Source organism: Pristis pectinata, chromosome 10, assembly GCF_009764475.1.
Source record: "Pristis pectinata isolate sPriPec2 chromosome 10, sPriPec2.1.pri, whole genome shotgun sequence".
In the NCBI taxonomy this organism is placed as follows: Eukaryota; Metazoa; Chordata; class Chondrichthyes; order Rhinopristiformes; family Pristidae; genus Pristis; species Pristis pectinata.
The window spans coordinates 88,707,999-88,729,958 of NC_067414.1; the positions used below are offsets into that span (position 1 = coordinate 88,707,999).

At 44.2% G+C, this 21,960-nt stretch overlaps 1 protein-coding gene across 2 annotated transcripts in view; it reads right to left on the bottom strand.

The window, feature by feature from the left end:
• The window catches only part of mertka (c-mer proto-oncogene tyrosine kinase a), a 136,405-nt gene that overhangs the window by 59,343 nt on the left and 55,102 nt on the right, over nucleotides 1-21,960 (bottom strand). For both annotated transcript variants that reach the window (XM_052024628.1, XM_052024627.1), the window contains exons 5-7: nucleotides 18,695-18,781; nucleotides 16,383-16,498; nucleotides 13,143-13,323 (exon numbers count right to left, since the gene is read on the bottom strand). In XM_052024628.1, the coding sequence (XP_051880588.1) occupies nucleotides 13,143-13,323; nucleotides 16,383-16,498; nucleotides 18,695-18,781 (384 nt within the window). The remainder of the gene's footprint in view (nucleotides 1-13,142; nucleotides 13,324-16,382; nucleotides 16,499-18,694; nucleotides 18,782-21,960) is intronic.

Genomic DNA, 21,960 nt, shown 5'->3' on the forward strand with positions numbered 1-21,960 from the left:
AGAGCTCCAGCAAATTGAATAGATAGTGAGGTAGACAGACCATGCACCAAGATTGGGAGCATAGGAGGGTTCCTGGTGGAGAGAAATCAGAAATTCTAAGGAGAAAAGGTGCCAATGTCAAAAAGGGACTTGGGCAAGGTTAATCAAATTGTGTCAGGAAAGGAGAACTAGCACACAAATAGTGCACTAATAAATAGGGTCCCGGTAAGAAAAAAACCTGATAAGACTAAATCGGGCCATAGCATAGAAAAAATTATGAAAAGGTGTCTAAAAATGTGAAAAAGACAAATATAAAGGTGACTGTGCAAAGCATTTGTAATAAAGTAGGTGAATTAACAGTGCAAATGGACACAAGTGAATACAATATAATTGCCATTGCAGAGACATGACGGCAGTGTGACTAAGGCTGGGAGCTAAATAAACAAGGATGCTCCAGTTCTAGAAAGGTCAGGAAAAAGCAGGCAGGGTGGTGGTGTTAGTCGAAATCAGAGCGATAGTGAGAAAGAACACTGGCTAGAAAATCTGACTGAATGGAGCTCAGAAATATCAAAACATTGGAGGGAGTTATCTATTGGCCTCCAAACAGTGATAACAACAAACGATCTGATGGACGAACTCAGCAGGTCGAGCAGTATCTGTGAGAAGAAAGGAACTGCCGACGTTTTCACCTGAAACATTGACAATTACTTTCCCCATAGATAAAGATACAGTAAAATAAAGATGCAGATAAAAAACAATATCCCAAACCAAATTAGCAACAATGTTTGGAGGAAAAATTCTTGGAGTGAATACAATAGACTTTTTAGAGTAGTACTTTGCAGAATCAACTGGGGAGCAGGCTATTTTAGAGTGCAATCAGAAGGTATTAGTTAATAATCTTGTTGTATGGGCTCTTTAAGTGATGAGTGACCATGAGACGTTAGAATTTATCAAGAGGGAAAGTGAAGTAGTTCGATCCGAAACTAGGATTCTAAATCTTTGCAAAGGAAAATATGATGGTACAAAGAACGAGTTGGCTGTGAGAGATCAAAGGCTTCATCAGTGGCTATCGCTTAAGGAATTAATAAGGAAATGGATTTGTGACCCAGTAACTACAGACCAGCGAGTTTAGCCTGAGTGGTGGCTAAATAAATTTGGCATGTCCCCTTTGACTTTCACCAATTTTTAATCAAAGCATCCTATCCAGATGCATCACGGCTTGGTACAGCAACTGCTCTGCCTGAGACAGCAAGAAACTGCAAAGAGTTGTGGACACAGCTCAGCACATCCGGAAACCTGCCTCCCCTCCATGGACTCTGTCCACACCTCTCACTGCCTCGGTAAAGCAGCCAGCATAATCAAAGACCCCACCCACCCCAGACATTCTCTCTTCTCCCCTCTCCTATTGGGCAGAAGATACAAAAGCCTGAAAACAGGTACCACCAGGCGCAAGGACAGCTTCTATCCCAGTTATAAGATTATTGAATGGTTCCCTGGCACGATCCCTAGATGTCACAATCTACCTCATTATGACCTTGCACCTTATTGGCTGCCTGCACTGCACTTTCTCTGTAACTGTAACACTTTATTCTTCAATCTGTTATCGTTTTACCTTGTACTATCTCAATGCACTGTTGTAATGAAATGATCTGTATGGATGGCATGCAAAACAAAGTTTTTCACTGTACCTCGGTACATGTGACAATAATAAACCAATTCACCAATCTCTAGAAACAATAATCAGAGAGAATTAGCAGTCACTTGGACATGTGTGGATTGATTAGAGAAAAACTGAATGGATTTGTTAGAGAGAAACTGTGTACAACTTGAGTTTTTTTTGATGAATAGAGAGGATTGCTGAAGGTTGGTATGTTATTTGCACAGCTACGCGGAGGTCATTTGATCCACAATGGTTTGTGAAAGATTGAAACCAGTAAAATAACAGGAAACAGCGATAATGAAAGTGGAGTTCCCCAGGGTCATCATTATGACCATCGCTTCTGTTAATATATTTTAACAGCTGGACTTGGCTGTACTGAACACAATTTCCACCGGACCTGAAAGCCTCGTGAACTATGAGGAGAATAGCAACAGGAGATACTAAGAAAACAAACCGCTGGAGGAACTCAGCGGGTCAGGCAGCAACTGTTGAGGCAGAGGGATGGTTGACGTTTCAGGTTAAGACCTCACGCAGGGTCTTGGCCCAAAATGTTGACCATCTCTCTGCCAGCACAGATGCTGCCCGATCTGCTGGGGTCTTCCAGCAGTTTGCTCTTTGCTCCATATTCCAGCATCTGCCACCTTTGAGTCCCAAGGAGATAGAAACAGGCTGGAGGAATGAGTGGATAGGTGGTAGGTGATATTTAATACTGAGAAATGGGAAGTGTTACATTTGGGTAGGAAGACTGATAAGAGGCAGTGTAAACAAAAGGGTACCATTCTAAGAGGGTGAAGAGCAGGGAGATCTCAGGGAGTAAATGGGCCGAGTTCACTGGAAGTGGCAAGGAGGACTGAGGAAGTGCTTGAAAGAGCACATGGGTTTCTGGGAAACAACAGCAAAGACCTTGTGATGAACCTTTATAACGCACTGGTATGGCAGCAAGCGGTCCAGCTCTGGGTGCCACATTTTGGGAACAATGTGAGGGCTTTGGGGGAGGGTGTAGAAGTTTACCCAAATGATTCCAGGGTGAGTTTAGTTATGTGGATAAACTTGGGGACACAAGGGATTCTGCAGATGCTGGAATCCGGACCAACACACACACACACACACACACACACACACACACAACGCTGGAGGAACTCAGCAGGACAGGCAGCATCTATGGAGAGAAATAAACCGTTGACATTTTGGGTCCACACCCTTCATCAGGATTGGAAAAGAGGGCAGATGCCAGAATAAAAGGGTTGGGGGAGGGGGAGGAGCACAGGCTGGTAGGTGATGGGTGAGTCGGGGGAAGAGGGTTGAAAGGGATTGATGTGAGAAACTGGGAGGTGATTGGTGGAAGAGGCAAAAGGCTGAAGAAGAAGAAATCCAATAGAACAGGGCAGGAGACCATGGAATAAAAGGGAAGCAGGTGGGGAACCAGAGGGCAGGTTGTGAGGGTAGGGGAGGGGAAGGGAAAGAGGAGATGAGGGGGACACAGGAATGAGGGAAAACAAAAAAGTTTGGGGGGGGGGGGGGGGAGAGGTTGCTGAAAGTTAGCGAAATCAATGTTGAGGCCATCAGGTTAGAGACTACCAAGGAATACGAGGTGTTGTTCCTCCAACCTGTGTCTGGCCTCAACGTGGCAGTAGAGGAGGCCGTGGACAGACGTGTCAGCATGGGGACGGGATGTGGAACTGAAGTGAGTGGCCACTGGGAGGTTCTGGCTGTTGCGGTGGACAGAGCGACAGTGCTTGATGAAGCGGTCACCCAATCTGTATCGGGTCTCATCGAAGTAGAGTAGGCTGCACCGGGTGGAATAAATGGCACCCTCAGGGTCGCAGGTGAATTGCTGCCTCACCTGGAAGGACTGTCTAGGGCCCTGAATGGTGGTGAGGCAGGAGGTGTAGGGGCAGGCTTGCACGGCTGCAGGGATAAGTGCTAAGTGGGGACTCACCCATCACCTACCAGCTCGTGCTCTTCCCCCTGCCATTTTATTTCAGCTTCTGCTCTCTTCCTTTCCAGTCCTGATGAAGGGTCTCAGCCCGAAACGTTAACTGTTTATTTCCCTTCACAGATGCTGCCTGACCTGCTGAGTTCCTCCAGCATTTTGTGTGTGTGAGTGTGTCTGCGTGTCTGTGTGTGTGTGTGTGTTTTGCTTGAGGAACTTGGGGTTGCTTTCCTTGGAACAGAGAAGGCTGCAAGGAGCGTAGAGTGGAGAAACAATTCTCTTTGGGAGAAGGGTCTTGCAGTGGGAAAACAGGGAAGGAAGTAGATTGGCAGAAGAACCAAAAAGTGACATGAGGAAAAATGTTCTAACCAGCAGGATTGGATCTTGAACGCACTGCCAGAGGTAGTAGTGGAGGCAGATTCAATTGCAGCATTCAAAAGCAAGCTGCAAAAGTATCTGAAAAGTAACCTGAAGGACTATAGGGAGATGGGCAAATGGGATAAGCTTGTTTTGCCCTTCCATAAATCCTGGGCAGACCCTGACATTCCCTTCCCACTCCTCCCTCTTCTCTGCAACCATAAAGTATGCTTGATTTCTAACTTCCGGTTCTGGTGACAGGACATCAAGCTGAAACACTAATCTGGTTTCATCCACTGCAGATGCTGCCTGGCCTGATGGGCATTTCATGTACTTTCCCTTTATTTCAGATTTCCAGCAGCTGCAGATTTTTCCTTATGGGATATTGGATATGGAATGCAGCTGGTCTCATCGAGACTTGTGAAAATGGGAGATGTGCAGCTGATTAATAGGAGTTCAACCCAGAAAAGTGTGAAGTGATACACTTCGGAAGATCGAATTTGAAGGCAGAATACAAGGTTAATAGCAGGACCCTAGCAGTGTGGAGGAACAGGGGGATCCTGTGGTCCACTTCTATAGATCCCTCAAGGTTGCCACGCAGGTCGATAGGGTTGTTAAGGAGGCATATGGTGTGTTGGCCTTCATTAGTCAGGGTATTGAGTTCAAGAGCCGCAAAGTGATGTTGCAGCTCTATAGAACTCTGGTCAGACCACACTTGGAGTATTATGTTCAGTTCTGGTCGCCTCATTATAGGAAGGGTGTGGAAGCTTTCGAGAGGGTGCAGAGGAGATTTACCAGGATGTTGCCTGGATTGGAGAGCATGTTTTATGAGGATAGGTTGAGTGAGCTAGGGCTTCTCTCTTTGGAGAGGAGGAGGATGAGAGGTGACTTGACAGAGGTGTACAAGATGATAAGAGGCATAGATCGAATGGATAGTCAGAGGCATTTTCCCAGGGCAACAATGGCTAACACAAGGGGACATAATTTTTAAGGTGATTGGAGGAAGGTATAAGGGGGATGTCAGGGTTTTTTTTTTACACAGAGTGGTGGGTGCATGGAACACACTGCCTGAAGAGGTTGTGGGGGTAGATATAATAGGGACATTTAAGAGACTCTTAGTTAGACACATGAATGATAGAGAAATGGAGGGCTATGTGGGAGGAAAGGGTTAGATAGATATTAGATCAGGATAAAATGTTGGCACAAAATAGTGGGCCGAAGGGCCTGTACTGTGCTATAATGTTCTATGTAACATCAGAAACTGGCCTGCTAAATTTACAACAGATAGAGGCCCAACTAATTCTACAGGGCAGGGGAAAAAAATTGGTGAAATAATTGGAACATATTTTATTTCAGCATCAGAATAGATCTTATACATCTATTCTAACAGCTGAAACTTATTTCTCGGAAATCACAGTAACATTTGGAAACAGTATTCTGCATTTTCCATTTGTAGTGATAAAATATGCAAATAGAAAGTAAGACCCACTTTCAAAATTGAGATATGAGCTCTTCCCAAAAACACTGAAGTTCCCCTCTGAATATTGCGAACAGATTTCAACAATTGGTGTGTGCAATTTACTGAAAAGTCAAAACAGAAAGAGATTGTGCTGGCTGGCTCTGCTAAGAGACATTACCGTGTTTCCGTGAAGATTCTCAAATTCTACATTAACCAATTTCATCCTGGTGCTTTACCACCAAGTGGCAATCTGCTCCAGAGGCAGAATCACTAATTTTAAAGAAGATTGCAAAATAAGACTTGAATTTTACACATCACTTTTCATAATCTCACAATACCCCAAAGTGATTTAATGCTCACGAAGTACTTTTGAAGTGTGGTTACTTTTGTAATGTAGGATCAATACCTTAATTCAAAGTGCTGGCAGAAGACTTTCAAGCCATGTATTATACCATAAGATACGGGAACAGAATTAGGCCATTCAGCCCATCAAGTCTGCTCCACCATTCAATCATGGCTTTTTTCCCCCCATCTTCTCCCCGTAACCATTAACCTCCTTACCAATCAAGAACCTCTCTCTGCTTTAAATACACCCAATGAATTGGCTTCCACAGTCCTCTCTGGCAATGAATTCCACACATTCACCACCCTCTGGCTGAAGAAATTCCTCCTCATCTCAGTTTCACAGGGACGTCCCTTTATTCTGAGGCAGTGCCCTCGGATCCTCGACTCCCCTACGAATGGAAACATCCTCTCCATGTCCACTCTATCCAGGCCTTTCAATATTTGGTAGGTTTCAATGAGATTCCCCCCTCATCTTTCGGAATTCCATCGAGAACAGGCCCAGAGACATCAAACGCTCCTCGTACGTTAAACCTTTCATTCCCGGGATCATTCTTGTGAACCTCCTCTGGATCCCCTCCAGGGCCGGCACATCTTTCCTTAGACACGGGGCCCAAAATTGCCCCTCAATGTTGTATTAAATGAGAATATTGCATCATTTTAGACTACCCCCATCACCATGTTGTCAGGTGGAGCAGCTTCAGGCAGCACTCACATCCCTAAGCTACTAGAATCTTAGAAATATGCTCTGGAAGGCAGCTGGCTTGTGACGAATAATCTAGCAGTTGGATGCATAACAAATCAAAGGAGCTTCAATAAATATACCCGGAAAAGAATCTAGATTCCGGTCAAAAATAGGAAAATTACTGGAAATGCACAACAGCTCTATTCGCACCTGAAAGGTGAACAGGCAAGTTAACATCATAAGATGCAGTCGGAACTGCTGTATTCCAGCACTTTCTGTTTTCAGTTAATATCTGTGTGACAGCTCAGCTTGGAAGACTAAAAAAATTCTCCCAACCATTTCCTGGGCAGATTGCTTTTACTATATTATTCATACCGGGGAAGAGGTATCAGCACTAGATTGAAAGTACTTATATTTTAACTCAGCAACGTCAAAGGAAAACCACAAATTTCGAAGTCAGAGGGGTGTGCGATTTGTAAGGAAATGTTAAATAAAAACAAAATGTTGGAAATACAACAGGTCTGTATTTTCAGAGGCAAATACAGCTGCTGCGTATTTGCAGTAACTATTTCCCTCTTTTTGACTGGAATCTAGAGGCTTTTCCAGGAATATTTATCGAGGTTCTTTTGACTTGTTATGCATCCAACTGTGAAATTATTCATCAGCAGCCAATTGCCATCCAGAGCATAAGGTTTCTAAGGTGGTATTCCCACATGCCCGCTGCCTCTGTCCTTCTGACTGGCAGAGCTCATGGGTTGCTGTTGAAGAAGCCAGTGTTGCTGATGCTGCAGTTTGTCTGTGCAGACTGCAGCCAAATTATGGGTGGGAGGGAGTGCCAATCAAGCGATTCTTTTGTCCAAACTGGAGCTGAACTTCTGGAATTTAAAAAAATTTTTTAAAATGTTATTTACAGCGTGGTAACAGGACCTTCAGGCCCAATGAGTCCACGCCGCCCATTTTAAACCCAAATTAACCTACCTGTACGTCTTTGCAATGTGCGAGGAAACCAGAGCACCCGGAGGAAACCCACACAGACACGGGAGAACGTACAAACTCCTTACAGACAGCGACGGGAATCGAACCCCGATCGCTGGCGCTGTAATAGCGTCGCGCTAACTGCTACGCTACCATGCTGCCCACGTGCCTGGATTGTCATCAGGGTTGTGGTCATCTGGGCAAGGGGGAGAATACTTCATCAGACTCCTGACTTGTAGGTGGTCAGTTCCTGGACTGCTCTTGCAGACACACACACACACACAAAATGCTGGAGGAACTCAGCACCCATGGAGGGAAATAAACAGTCGATATTTCAATTCAAGACTGGAAAGGAAGAGGGCAGAAGACAGAATAAGGTGGTCAGGGGAGGGGGAGGAGCCCAGGCTGGCAGGTGATGGGTGAGTCCAGGTGAGAGGGGGAAGGTAGGTGGGTTGGGGAGGGGGGATGAAAGGGGATGATTTGAGAAGCTGGGAGGTGATGGGTGGAAGAGGCAGAGGGTTGGAGGAGGAGGAATCCGTTAGAAGAGGGCAGTAGACCATGGAATAAAGGAAGAGAGGTGGGGAACAGATGGGCAGGTCATCAGGGTAGGGGAGGGGAAAGAGAAGGGATGAGGGGGCCACAGGAATGAGGGAAAACAAAGGGGGGGGGAAATAAATGGGGGGAGGGGTTATCGGAAGTTATAGAAATTGATGTTGAGGCCATCAGGTTGGAGACTCCCAAGACAGAATATGAGATATTGTTCCTCCAACCTGCGTCTGGCCTCAACGTGGCAGTAGAGGAGGCCACGGATAGACCTGTCAGTACGGGAGTGGGATGTGGAATTGAAGTGGGTGGCCACCGGGAGGTCCTGGTTGTTGTGGTGGACGGAGCGAAGGTGCTCGACAAAGTGGTCACCCGATCTGCGTCGGGCTTTGCTGACGTACGGGAGGCCGCACCGGGAGCACCGGGAGCAGCAAATGGCACCCTCGGATTCACAGGTGAAGCACTGCTCCACCTGGAAGGACTGTCTGGGGCCCTTGATGGTGGTGAGGGAGGAAGTGTGGGAAACAGGTGTAACACTTGGTGCAGTTGCAGGGATAAGTGCCCGGAGGGTCATCAGTGGGGAGGGACGAGTGGAGAAGGGAGTCACGGAGCGAGCGATCCCTGTGGAAAGCGGAAGGGGGGGGGGGGGGGTGAGGGGAAGATGCGCCTGGTGGTGCGATCCCGTTGGAGGTGGCAGAAGTTGCGAAGAATGATGTATTGGGCACGGAGGGTGGTAGGTGAGAACAAGGTGTCCTTGTTAAGTCGGGGGGGGGGGGTGGGGGGGTAATGGTGTGAGGGCAGACATGCGGGAAATGGAGGAGATGCAGGTGAGGGCTGCATTGATGGCAGTGGAAGGGAAACCCCGTTTACTGGAGAAAAAAGGACATGTCCGATGTCCTGGAATGAAAAGCCTCAATAGGAACAGATGCAACGGAGGAACTGGGAAAAGGGGATTTCATCCTTGCAAGTGACAGGGTGGGAAAAGAGGAGTCATCAAGGTAACTGTGGGAGTCAGTGGGCTTTGTAAAAGATGTTGATGGTTAATCTGTCTCTGGAGATGGAAAGAGAGATCCAGAAAGGGGAGAGAGGCGTCAGAGATGGACCAAGTCAATTTGAGGGCAGGGTGGAAGTTGGGGACAAAATCAATGAACGAGTTCAGCACGGCTGCAGGAAGCAGCCCCAATGCAGCGGAGAAAGAGCTGGGGGGCGTTACCAGTGTGGGATTCCCCTTGTAGCCACGTTATTTACAGAGATGATGAACGAAGATCTCCAGGACGTGGAACTCAGTGATGGTTAATGTCACGGGCAGGTGCTCACATTCTCTTCTGCAGGAGGCGAGGTGGCCTTTGCCCAGCAAGAATATCGCTCGCCTATTCTCAGCCAATGCCCAAACGTCCCACTTCACGCAGACGTGAACTGCTTCATCGCCAGAGAAGTTGCAAATGGAATTGGACGCTGTGCGATCATCACTGAACATGCCCGTTTCTGACCTTTCGATGGAGGGAAAGTCATGGAGGAGGATGGCTGTGCCAGGACTAATGAGGCGGTCTGGGTAGAAATCCACAGAACAATGAAGATGTTGTAGAGATGAAGGAAGCCATTGTGCCGTCCTTCTAGAAGAATCTGTCATTTTCCATTTGCAGCATCCAACTATGGTCAAAGCAGCTCTAGAGTTGTGATTTTACTTCATCATCAGAATGATCAATCCATGCCTTAGTCACTGAGGAAAACAACAACCCCAAACATCTCTTCTATCCATTAGTATCCATATCACAGTGTTCGGTTCTGGTCGCCTCATCATAGGAAGAATGTGGAAGGTCTCGAGAGGGTGCAGAGGAGATTTCCCAGGATGTTGCCTGGATTGGAGAGCATGTCTTATGAGGATAGGTTGAGTAAGCTCGGGCTTTTCTCTTTGGAGAGGAGGAGGATGAGAGGTGACTTGATAGAGGTGTATAAGATGATAAGAGGCATAAATCGAGTGGACAGTCAGAGACTTTTTTCCCAGGTGACAATGGCTAACACGAGGGGCATAATTTTAAGGTGATTGGAGGAAGGTATAAGGGGGATGTCAGGGGCAAGTTGTTTTTTTTTTTTTTACACAGAGAGTGGTGGGTATGTGGAACGCACTGGCAGCAGAGGTTGTGGGGGCAGATACATTAAGGACATTTAAGAGACCCTTAGACAGACACATGAATGATAGAGAAATGGAGGGCTATGTGGGGAGGGAAGGGTTAGATAGATCTTAGAGCAGGATAAAACGTTGGCACAACATTGTGGGCTGAACTGTGCTGTAGTGTTCCATGTTCTATCACAGTACTCTGGAGTATTGTTTGTCATTCCACTTTATACCTTATATCTGTCATCTAACAGAGCTTTATAGAGTCATAGAGTAATACAGCATGGAAGAAGGCCCTTCAGCCCAACTCATCCATGTCGACCATGGTGCTAGTCCCAATTGCCCACATAGGGTCCATATCCCTCTAAACCCCTCCTATCCCTGTACTTATCCAAATGTCTTTTAAGTGTTACTGCGCCCGCCTCAACCACTTCATCTGGCAGCTTGTTCCATATACGCACCGCCCTTGCCCCTCAGCTTCCTTGTAAATCTTTCCCCTCTCAACTTAAACCTATGCTCTCTAGTTTTTAGTTCCCCTTCCCTGGGGCAAACATGGTAGCGTAGCGGTTAGCATAACGCTATTACAGCGCCAGTGACCCGGGTTCAATTCCCGCCACTGTCTGTAAGGAATTTGTACGTTCTCCCCGTGTCTGCGTGGGTTTCCTCTGGGTGCTCAGGTTTCCTCCCACATTCCAAAGACGTGCGGGTTAGGAAGTTGTGGGCATGCTATGTTTGCGCCAGAAGCGTGGCGACACTTGCAGGCTGCCCCCAGAACACTTGATGCAAAAGATGTATTTCACTGTGTGTTTTGATGTACATGTGACTAGTAACGAAATATTATTATTATTATTATAATATTATTATAAAGGCGATATGCGTTCACCCTACCAACAACCCTCATGATTTTATACACCTCTAAGGTTACCCTTCAATCTCCTATGTCCCAAAGAATAAAGTCCTAGCTTGCTCAACCTCTCCCTGTGACTCGTGCCCTGGAGTTCTGGTAGTATCCTCGTGAATCTTCTCGGCAGTTGTAATTTTTCAGTATTAAATCAACTAAATGCACCCCCACCAAAAGAAACACCCCTCAAGGGCTATTAGGAAGTACATTTCTTTTTCTCCACCGATAAAACTCCATGCCAGAAATAAATGTCAACCTTCAGAATTTATATTTTCATTCATTTTGCCTTAAAACAAGACCACCAACTGACAAGCCCCATTTGCTTGTGTGACGCACCGGTCAGTCACTTGATAGCGGTGACCCAGCAGATCAATAATATAAATATGAATGTACAGAGGTTGTTACTACCGACTTCAATTTCATTGCACTTTATAGAGACCCAAAGTTGATACACATCGTGATTGCTTAATAAATAACTTAAAATACCCAATTTTGCAAAGTACCAGCAATAACTGAGGAAAAACTACCCTTGAACTGGAACTACAGTTATAAAAAAAAGATCAAGCCCTATATATAAAGTTTCATCTTGTTTGTTGGCCTCAGCCCAAATACATCACCTTTCATCCTTAAAAATCTCTCCTGCATTGCTTAGACATTGCAGCACATGGTTTAAACTCCACTAACAGTGACATTATTGGTGCAAGGTCCCTGGAAGGACACCTCAACGGGATCTCAATGGAAATTACATCGAGGCTGTGGAAGGAATGGTGAGGACAAATAATCCATTCTTGTACACTTCATTCACATCCTTCACAATCAATGAAGTGCCATAATGTAGGTTGGTATGGCAGCAGATCTGCGTGGAGGGAGGTTGCACACAGAGCAAGCAGGAAAATGACTCGATCATTCAATTCGGCTAACTTTCCAGCCACAACAACTATTCAACATTAATTACAAGTTGTATCCAAAAATCAATAAACTATAAATGAAGGAAATGTGAAATAAAACAAATTATCAGAAATGCTCAGCAGGTGTGGGGACATCTGTGAGAAGAGGAGCTTAATGATCTTCCATCAGAACTGGAAAACATTAAAGGCAGAAGTAAGTTTTAGAACGCAGAGGAAGGGAGGGGAGAACAAAAGGAAGGGACTGTGATGGGAGACCAGGACATATTCAACAACCTGAAAAGGTACCTCTCTTTCTCTCTTCAGAGGCTGCCTGACCGGCTAAATATTGCCAGTTTCTATTTCATTTCACGAGTTAGACCTATTTATATAGAACAGAACAGGAACAGGCCCTTTGGCCCACAATGTCTGTGCCGACCATGATGCCAAGTATTCCCAAAATAAAAACAGAAACACAGAACATTACAGCGCAATACAGGCCCTTCGGCCCACGATGTTGTGCCGAAATTTTATCCTGCTCTAATATTGGTTTATTATTGTCACTTGTACCGAGGTACAGTGAAAAACTTGTCTAGCATAACATTCGTACAGATCAATTCATTACACAGTGCAGATACATTGAGTTAGTACAGAGTGCATTGATGTAGTACAGGTAAAAACAATAAGAGAGTACAGAGTAAAGTGTCACAGAATAGTAAGTGACATGGAATTTAAATTTAAAATGTAGAACGATTATAGTGAAAAGGTAATGAGTAGATCTGTAGAGAGCAGCTTGCAATGAGTCGCCACGTTCTGGCACCATCATCAATCACAAATATCTGTCTAACCCTTCCCTCCCACATAGCCCTCCATTTCTCTATCATTCATGTGGCTATCTAAGAGTCTATGCTGGAAGAACTCAGCAGGTCGGGCAGCATCTATGGAGAGAGACACAGTTAACCTTTCAGATTTCCAGCATTTGCAGTTTTTTTTTGATTTTCATAAACCTAATTCTGGTCAGGTCTAAATCAAATACTGTTGAAATTTATAATGATACTAAATCCATACACCTCAGCTTAATTTGCTCCATCAAAGAGCAGTGGGTCCTAGCCAGTTTAAAAATAGACTCAGGAATATCAGAAGAGGAGAGTACTTATTCATTATGTCGTTAAGCAAACATTAAAATATATTTGCATGTGATGACTGAAGCATCAAAATGAAGGATCGACATTCATGCCAACTGGCAACCCTGCCATTAAGTTTCAAATTATTTAATGAGTGCATTGCATGGCAAAATAAAAACCTTACCCCCTTCTGTTGTCTTGGCCTGGATCCCGGGGGAGCAGTTCGACCATCCGACTTCATTCTTACAGGAAACACTGATGTTGTAGGAAGTCAAGGCTTGTAGATCAAGGATCCTGTACTTGTATGGTGGAACTGCAGTAAGATAGGTCATCACATTGTCTTCATCTCTTGTATCCTTCTCCACCTGATCATAGAGGACAACAACAAGCTGAGCCTAAATGCAACAAGAAGCACCTTGCTGAGTCCAACTATCTGTATGTATTTGAGATGTGCAGTAAAAAAACGAGCCAAGGAGGCTGGGAGTTGACTTCCCCTCCCCCCCCCCAGAGATTTGGAATGCATGTTCTGAAAAGTTTGTGGCAGCAGATTTAACCTCAGTAGCTTTCAAAAGGGAAATGGATAGATACTCGACAAGAGAAAAAATTTGCTGGGCCACGTGGAAAGAATTGAGAAGTGGGACAAATTGAGTACCTCTTACAAAGAGATGGTACACAGGGACAACGGGTTAAATGGCTCAGATGGTTCTATTGGATACAAGTACAGGAGAATGCACACAACAGCAGTATTAGGCCACTTTGCCTCTGAAGCTGGCTCCACTATTCAATGCAGACAGGGCTTGATGATTTTCTGTGCCAGTTCCCGATCTTTCAAGAACTTATCGATCTCCTCTTTATTTCCAACAATATAGCCTCTGCAATCCTCTGATGTCGAGAACTCCAGAGATACAAACTCTGCGAGAAGTTCCTACACCCCTCACTTTTAAATGACCGCCCCTTATCTTGAAACTATGTCCCCTCATTTAAGGTTCTCCAACATGAAGCTATCTACCTTGTCATGCCCGCCAAAGATCTTATACACTTCAATAATTCTTCAAAGAATACAGATTTAACCCTTTGACCGATCTTGATAAGAGAACACACTTATCACTGGAATTAGTCCAAATGAATTTCTTCTGGACTGCCCCCAAAGCCAGTGTAGCCTTTGCTAAATAAGAGGACTAACATTCCACATGTTCGCAGATCAATGCAAAATTAACAACAAGGAGGCCTTTCAAACCTGTTACTTTATCTGGTTATTGGAAGATTCTTACTATCAGTCCCACTCTGCCTCTTTCCCAAGAGACCTGTATATTTTCTTTCCTTGGAAAGTATTTATCTAACTCCATTCAAAAGACTTAACGTAAAAATATTTTGCACCAACCTTTCAGAGAACGCATTCCTAATCATAACTCACCACTATAAAAATAAATCCTCATCATCCCTCTGACTTTTGTAACAATTTGTTAAATTTGTGTCCTCTGCCAAAGAAAATAGTTTCTCCTTATTTTGCCTCCCTAAATGCTTCAAGACTTTGAACTTGTTTATCAAATCCCTGCTTAACTTTTTCTGCTTTACGTCGAATGACCCAGTTTCCCCAGGAGAGACGCGCTTAATAGTTTAGATGGTAATATTAGGACAAAACACTCTGATCGATGTCCACCAGTTTAAACACAACAACGTATCTACAAATTCACACTTATATTCATTGCTCCATGTAAGCTGGAAGAAATGCTGATTAAATTCCAGAGCCCTACTGGAATATTTACCAAAGGCTTACTTTAGCCCTCAGGAGACAATCAGTGCGTAGCATAGCCTATAGCGATTGCAATACAGAACCTTCAGCTGTATTTTGTGACTGATAAAAACAGGCAGCAGTGAATGAAAGGTCAGGAAGTGGTTGTGCAGAAAATAATCCACCACATAATGACCATGAACAAGACAAGTTAGTTCTTTGCTGCCTGATACGAGAACTCAGATTATCTTTTGTAATCTTATTTGCTGCTACAGTAGACAAAGAAAACAAAATTAACTGGGCAGAATTCAGAATTTTTCAGCATGCAGGCAATTCCTGTGGGGAAGGGATGAGGAGGAAGCAGATTGAAGGCAGGCATGGTAGTGTAGCGGTTAGCGCAAGGCTATTGCAGTGCCAGTGACCTGGGTTCAATTCCAGCCACTGTCTGTAAGGAGTTTGTACGTTCTCCCCGTGCCTGCGTGCGTTTCCTCCGGGTGCTCCGCTTTCCTCCCACATTCCAAAGACGTACGGGTTAGGAAGTTGTGGGCGTGCTATGTTGGCGCCAGAAGCGTGGCGACACTTGCGGGCTGCCCCCAGAACACATTGCAAAAGATGCTTTTTGCTGTGTGTTTCCATGTACATGTGACTAAAAGATATCTTATTCGGAAACAATTAAGATACAGGCGTCTGAAATACATTCACACCTTAAGGCAGGTGCATGGACAGGAAAGCTTGAGGGATATGGGCCAAATGCAGGTAAATGGGATTAGCTCAGGTAGGTACCTTGGTTAGCATGGACGAATTGGGCTGAAGGGCCTGTTTCCTTGCTGTACAACTCTCTGACTCCATAATGCACACTTCAGACAGATGATTAAGAGACCTCTGATGAGAGAGGATGGTTGGAAGACTGTACCAATGGTTTTCACACACTAGAAATATGGGAATGGTCAGGCTTCCAGCTTCTCCCCCCTGGGGCTGCCATCATTTTGAAGTCTAGGAGAAACCCAACTTATGCAAGTGAAAGCATGGTAAATACAGTCAGGGCTCCTCATTCGCTCAGTTGTCAAATTGACCCCGTTTATAAAAGGTAAACTGCTGCATGTTAAGGGAGCTCAGGACTGGTCTCAATTATAAACAGTACACCAGCACTGACAAAGGAGTGTGGCCAAAGGGTTGAACAGACCCCTTTAGGGGAGGGACGAGGGAACAAAGACACTGGAAAAACAAAGTTCAGCTCTACATTGAGGGTGATAATTGGAAACTCAGAACGATCAAACTCGATTCCGCCAGGACGTTAGTTACTGAGTAATTACCTGTCAAAACCACCAAATCTCATCACTATCAAACGAGCAACATCGCTGCTTGAAATCTCATCAAGTCAAACACATCTGGTGCTGATACCATGGGAAGACAATATGCACTTCAGACCATTTGAATAATAAAACGATAAAAGCCAACAACCTGTTACGCCGATTAATAATCTGCTGTTGCTCATTTACTTATGTGTAAATGCCGTCATATCAAAGCCAGCAAACTGCAGCATTTGGGAACCAGACAGGAAGTGTGCCAAATTCCAGTAACTCAGAACATGGCTTCTAGAAGAACAGTTGGTCTGAGTCAGCACATTACTGACTAAGTCTGTGTTCACTCGATCTGCACAGAAGCTGTATTTTGAGACAAAAGCGAATTTACCTGGATTTGGCAAATGTTGAGAGAGGAGTAGCCATCAAAGCCAGGCTCCCATGAAATTACAACAACGTGCGCAGTCTGGTTACGAATCCGTAGGTCAACTGGTGGATCTGGGGCCTCTAATTAGGACAAAAATGAAAACAAATTAAGTGCGAGGCATAGATGAAACTTCTTCCAGTGGTACATGGAACATAGAACACTACAGCACAGTACAGGCCCATCGGCCCACAATGTTGTGCCAACATTTTATCCTGGTCTAAGATCTATCCAACCCCTCCCTCCCACATAGCCCCCTATTTTTCTATCATTCATGTGGCTATCTAAGAGTCTCTTCAATGTCCCTAAGGTATCTGCCCCCACAACCTCTGCAGGCAGTGAGTTCCATGCACCCACCACTCTCTGTGTAAAAAAAACTTACCCCTGACATCGCCCTTATACCTTCCTCCAATCACCTTAAAATTATCTCCCCTTGTGTTAGCCATTGTCGCACTGGGAAAAAGTCTCTGACTGTCCACTCGATCTATGCCTCTTGTCATCTTGTACACCTCTATCAAGTCACCTCTCATCATCCTCCTCTCCAAAGAGAAAAGCCCTAGCTCACTCAACCTATCCTCATAAGACACGCTCTCTAATCCAGGCAACATCCCGGTAAATCTCCTCTGCACCCTCTCTAAAGCTTCCACATCCTTCCTATAATGAGGCAACCAGAACAGAACACAATATTCCAAGTGTGGTCTGACCAGAGTTCTATAGAGCTGCAACATCACCTCGCGGCTCTTGAACTCAATATCCCGACTAATGAAGGCCAACACTCCATACGCTTTCTTAACAACCCTATCGACCTGCGTGGCAAGGGAGTTAACTAAAGTTTACTAATTTTTATTGCAAACAAACCCAAAACCAACCTGCACTCACTGCTCACCCACTGGGGAATCTCTCTTACCAGTAAGATATGATTATAGGCACTTTCACATGATTGGCCACATTAGCAAATTAGCAAGTTGCCTTTCTTTGGTTGTGCAAATCTGTTCACCTCATTCCTTGAACACTGTGCCCTTGGGAACGTAAAGAAAGTTATAATAGGGGAGGGTACCACCAGGGGGATTCTATACAAATAATTCCACTAATGTGGCCATGATAAACATGATACGGCCAACCTGCATCCTGAACAGTACAATTTCCAACTAAACCATCAGGCGTTCTTTAAACATTCAGATCATTACAGACAGTTATAGCTGACCATTTTGCAGAAACCCTTGCATAAGGTGAATACAGGTAGGCTGGGCTCTGGTCCCTTGTAACTAAACCGTTGCCAACAGACCTTCATGAAGGACTGACCCAAGCACGAATCCACATTTGCAGCAGGCCCCACCATAGCGGTATTTGCCACCCTCGTTCTTGAAGCTAGTCATTCACAACTTCAGCCTGGTCCGTTTTCCCAATGCTCTTCTCATGGGAGACTTCACCATCGCCCTCTATAAACAAACATCCACAATCGTCGTCCACACTCTCATCACCATTCCCTATAAAGCTCCATCCAACCTCTCTGCAGCCTCAGTCCACTTGGGAGATGTTCCTCAGCCCATCATCTGAACGAGCAACAAACAATCTGCTGGAGGAACTCGGTGGGTTGAGCAGCATCTGTGGGAGGGACCCACTAATTTCCTCCAGCAGATTGTTTGTTGCTCCAGATTCCAGCATCTGAAGTCTCTTGTGTCTCCATCAGAACCAGCATCCTTCTATTCTTTTGCTGCTAGTCACTCCTTACAGTTTCCAAATGAACCAATCTTTTCAACAGTATACTCCTTCCCTCTAAATCCTTCCAGCACGGAGGAGGCACCTTGAAACCTCCCTCAGTTTTCCCACAACCTTTTTAAAAATATTATCTATTTTCTACCTTCTCTACCAAACTCTCCTTAAGCATCTCAGCTTTAGCTCCAAACTACCTTTCAGAAGATATCGCGGAGAATTTCTCCTGAGTACTCTAGGTGCAGCCATTGCCAAGATACCACAAGGCAACGTTTATGAAACTGAATCCATACAAGTACTCAGTACTTTAAGGGAGAAGGGGAGGGAGAGAATGGAACTAAAATTAAAGGTGTATTAGAGGTATGCATTAGTGTGAATTTTTTAGGGAATCAATTCTGCTCCATTGGCATAGCTTTATCAGAAAGGGTAAGCAGAGTTATTGTCATACTCAAGGTGAATTTACATTAATGGTTATGGGAGCAGATCTGAGGATACTGCTCCCAAGAAGCTGAACTTAAAATGGTGCTCTGATCACAATGGGATTAATGGCTATTAGCAATACATACCCTTGACATTCACTTGGGCTTTTCTTGAAACTGTAACTCCTTTCTCATTGTGAGCTTCGCAACTGTATCTTGTCCGTTTATGGACACCTGAACAGGAAACAAGTTTTAAAAGAGGAACAATATGATTTGACTTGTATATTAAATGGTTAAAAAATGCAGAGTAATAATGCATGTTTAAAGTCTTTTTATAGTGTGGCAGCTGAGCCATTCTAACTGAAGCCAAAGGTTAGAATGTACAATAACCTGCAAACAAAAAATAGCAAATTTTGGTTATTTGTAAAATAATATTGTTCTGTACAAGTGCCAAGTGTATGATTCCAGTTCAAATTTCAAGCAATTAAACTGGCATTCTAGAGAAGTTATAAAACTGAAGGGAAAAGCAAAACAAAAACATCCCCGGCACTTGCTGCCTAATCCCCACTGGGAATAGGCAGTTTTTAAGAATTACTGGGAAAGATCTGGGAGTAAATCACTTCCTTTCCATCCAATTCAGAATGGTATGCGAACCCAGAAACATGTTGGAAACCAAGTATTCTATTCTTAACCCCTGCCCCGCCCCCCGATAAATGTACACCATCAATCACAGTTGTGAACTGAATGGTCAACACCCATTTATACAAACCTTGGTCTGCAAACCTCATGGAAGATGAGGTTATACGTGATGCAGAACTATTTGTAATCAGTGGTCAATCTTCCCAATGAAGAAATGAACTGACTAAAATTCTGTGAATCAGTACAGATGGTTTCACTTCATTTTCCCAATGAGTTGTCCATTGCCCAGGATGGGTCAAATGTATATTTTGACTAACATTTCAGATATTTAGAATTCATTTTCTCCACCTATTTTTCTGTTCTCATGAGCGCATTGACTGGGTATGGTCGTTCCTGCATCTTGAACAGTGGCCGTTAGTTCAACAGTGGCAGTGGGTTACTTGAGCACAGACAGATCTCACATCAAAACCAGATGTCTCAGAATGGCAACCGCAGGAGAGAATCACAGTCAATTCTCTTCATCCACACCCCCAGGGACAATGCTGCCGATTATCCAATTCTTAGCATGGCCCAAGCCCAGAGCTGCTAATTCCACACGTTCCTGGGATTGAAGCCTGTTGAATCCTCCACCACAGGACATAGTTGAAGTCAAATCATTAAGTGTATTAAAGGATTTAGATATTGTTCTTAGGGCTAGAGGGATCAAGAGATATGGGGAGAGAGCTGGAACAAGGTACTAAATTTCAGCCACATTCATATTAAAGGAGTTAGATATTGTTCTTAGGGACAGAGGGATCGAGAGATATAGGTTTGGAGGGCTACATAGCCTGCCCCTGTTTTCCATGTTTTTATTATGCTTACTCACTGATTAAATCTGCTGAACCATCAGTGAAGCCACAGCAAACACTTTGATTATAAAACATCAGCTTTAAAAGCTATTGGTGACACTACAAGCAACCAACAGTGACCAGAAGTATTATTTCATAACAGTTAAATCTACACAAATTCCCCGTCTCAGAGGGAAGTCATTTCTGGGTGAAACAAAAGCACATCTTCTCAACGAAAGATGACACAGAATTTCCCAGAAACAAACGAGAGTTACATTGTGATGAGGACATCAGAAATAGCAGTAGACCAGAGAGTCACTCAAGTCTGTTCCTTTGGTCAATAAGATATTGGGTCCAACCGATTGCTTGGCCTTTTGAGGATACATCTATGCCTGGGTGTCCTTGGAGAGAGAGAGAGTACAGTGTCCACTGGTGGCCTTCTGGCTGATGGGCACCGCAGAGGATAGAGTGTACCCTGGACCCAAACAACATTTTAAGCCTTGTTGCTGCTTTAAATAATAAAAAAAAAGCACGGGTTATCTTCTGTCAACTTCCAGAGATGGGTCACTGGTGGTTGTACTGATCTCACCTCAGGAAATCTAGTCAGTACTCTTCATGATGCATCACAACCTGAACACATGCTGCCAGTACTTCAGAAAGTTCAAAGACAGCAGCTTTGTGTACGAACCAAATTATAAGTGGAAGAGAATTGTGATCCAATGAGAAAGAACTCTAAGGTACGTTATATGCACGGGAAAAGCAAACTTTGTGTGACACTCCAATTTGGTAAACCAAAATTATCTCAGCATTTCAATAAGGAATAGCTGATCTGGCCCTTGGCTTCAAATTCTTTCCAGCACAAACTCTAGCACCTTCAACTCCCCGAGTCTGAAAGTGTACATCTCAGCTTTGATTTGTTGACTCAATGTTGACTCAATTGTTCTCAGCTTTCTGGGCAGTGGAGAACTGCAAGGATGCACAATACTCTGGAAAAGCTATGTCAGCCCAGTCATAATAAGATGGCCACTTACTTCAATGTTTACCAAGCAGAGGAAGTATCATTACAGTATCCACTTTATCAAGTCCTCTCAGAACCTTGCATGTTTCAATTAGATCATCTCTCACTTTTCATAACTCCAGAGTTTTTAATATGCTTCAGAGTCTGATTAAAGTTTCAAAACTGTTTCTGTGAAAGTGGTAATTTGGAATCAAAAAGTATGTATTTACAGTGAGACAGGGCAATGCTGGAGGGTGCCATTGTCCTCTGTCATTGTTACACAAAATGAGTGGGGTTATGAAGCTTCTGATGTGTTCTGATGTGTCCTTTGGGGCAGTTTACTTGCCCCACATCAACACAGTGAACTCTTAGTTAAAACTCAAGCACATACCAAACACGTCACTAGTTCTGAGAAAAGGACAAAATTTTTCCAGAGTTGGATACAATTTCCATCTCAAAATTTGTTTAGCCACACACACCTCAAGACCCACACCACTGGTCCATCCACTGCCACTGGGCACCACCTCCAAATGCTCCATCTGTTGTGACCACTGAACTGGGTTTCTTGGAGACTAAAGCAGGTTGATATAAAATGGTCTTCATTCACCACAACAAGCAGTCTTTCTCCTGGGTACCCTCTCAGTAGAGTCTCCCCAAATTCAAAACACATCAAGTTTTTAATGCTCTTATAACAGCAGGTGATTCAATATAATTTGAATAGTTACAATGACATCATTTACTTCAATATTTTGAGTCTGACAAATGGTTCCATTGAATTACGTATTAATAATGGGAAAACACTGTAACTGACAAGACACCTCTGAATGTTCAAACACGTTTGCCGAGGCAAAGTAATTCACATGGATGGTCTAAAAGCTTCGAGGACAGAGAAATCAGACCCCCAAAATTAATGTTGTGAAAGCTGACTCTCTGGGTACACATATATCCCA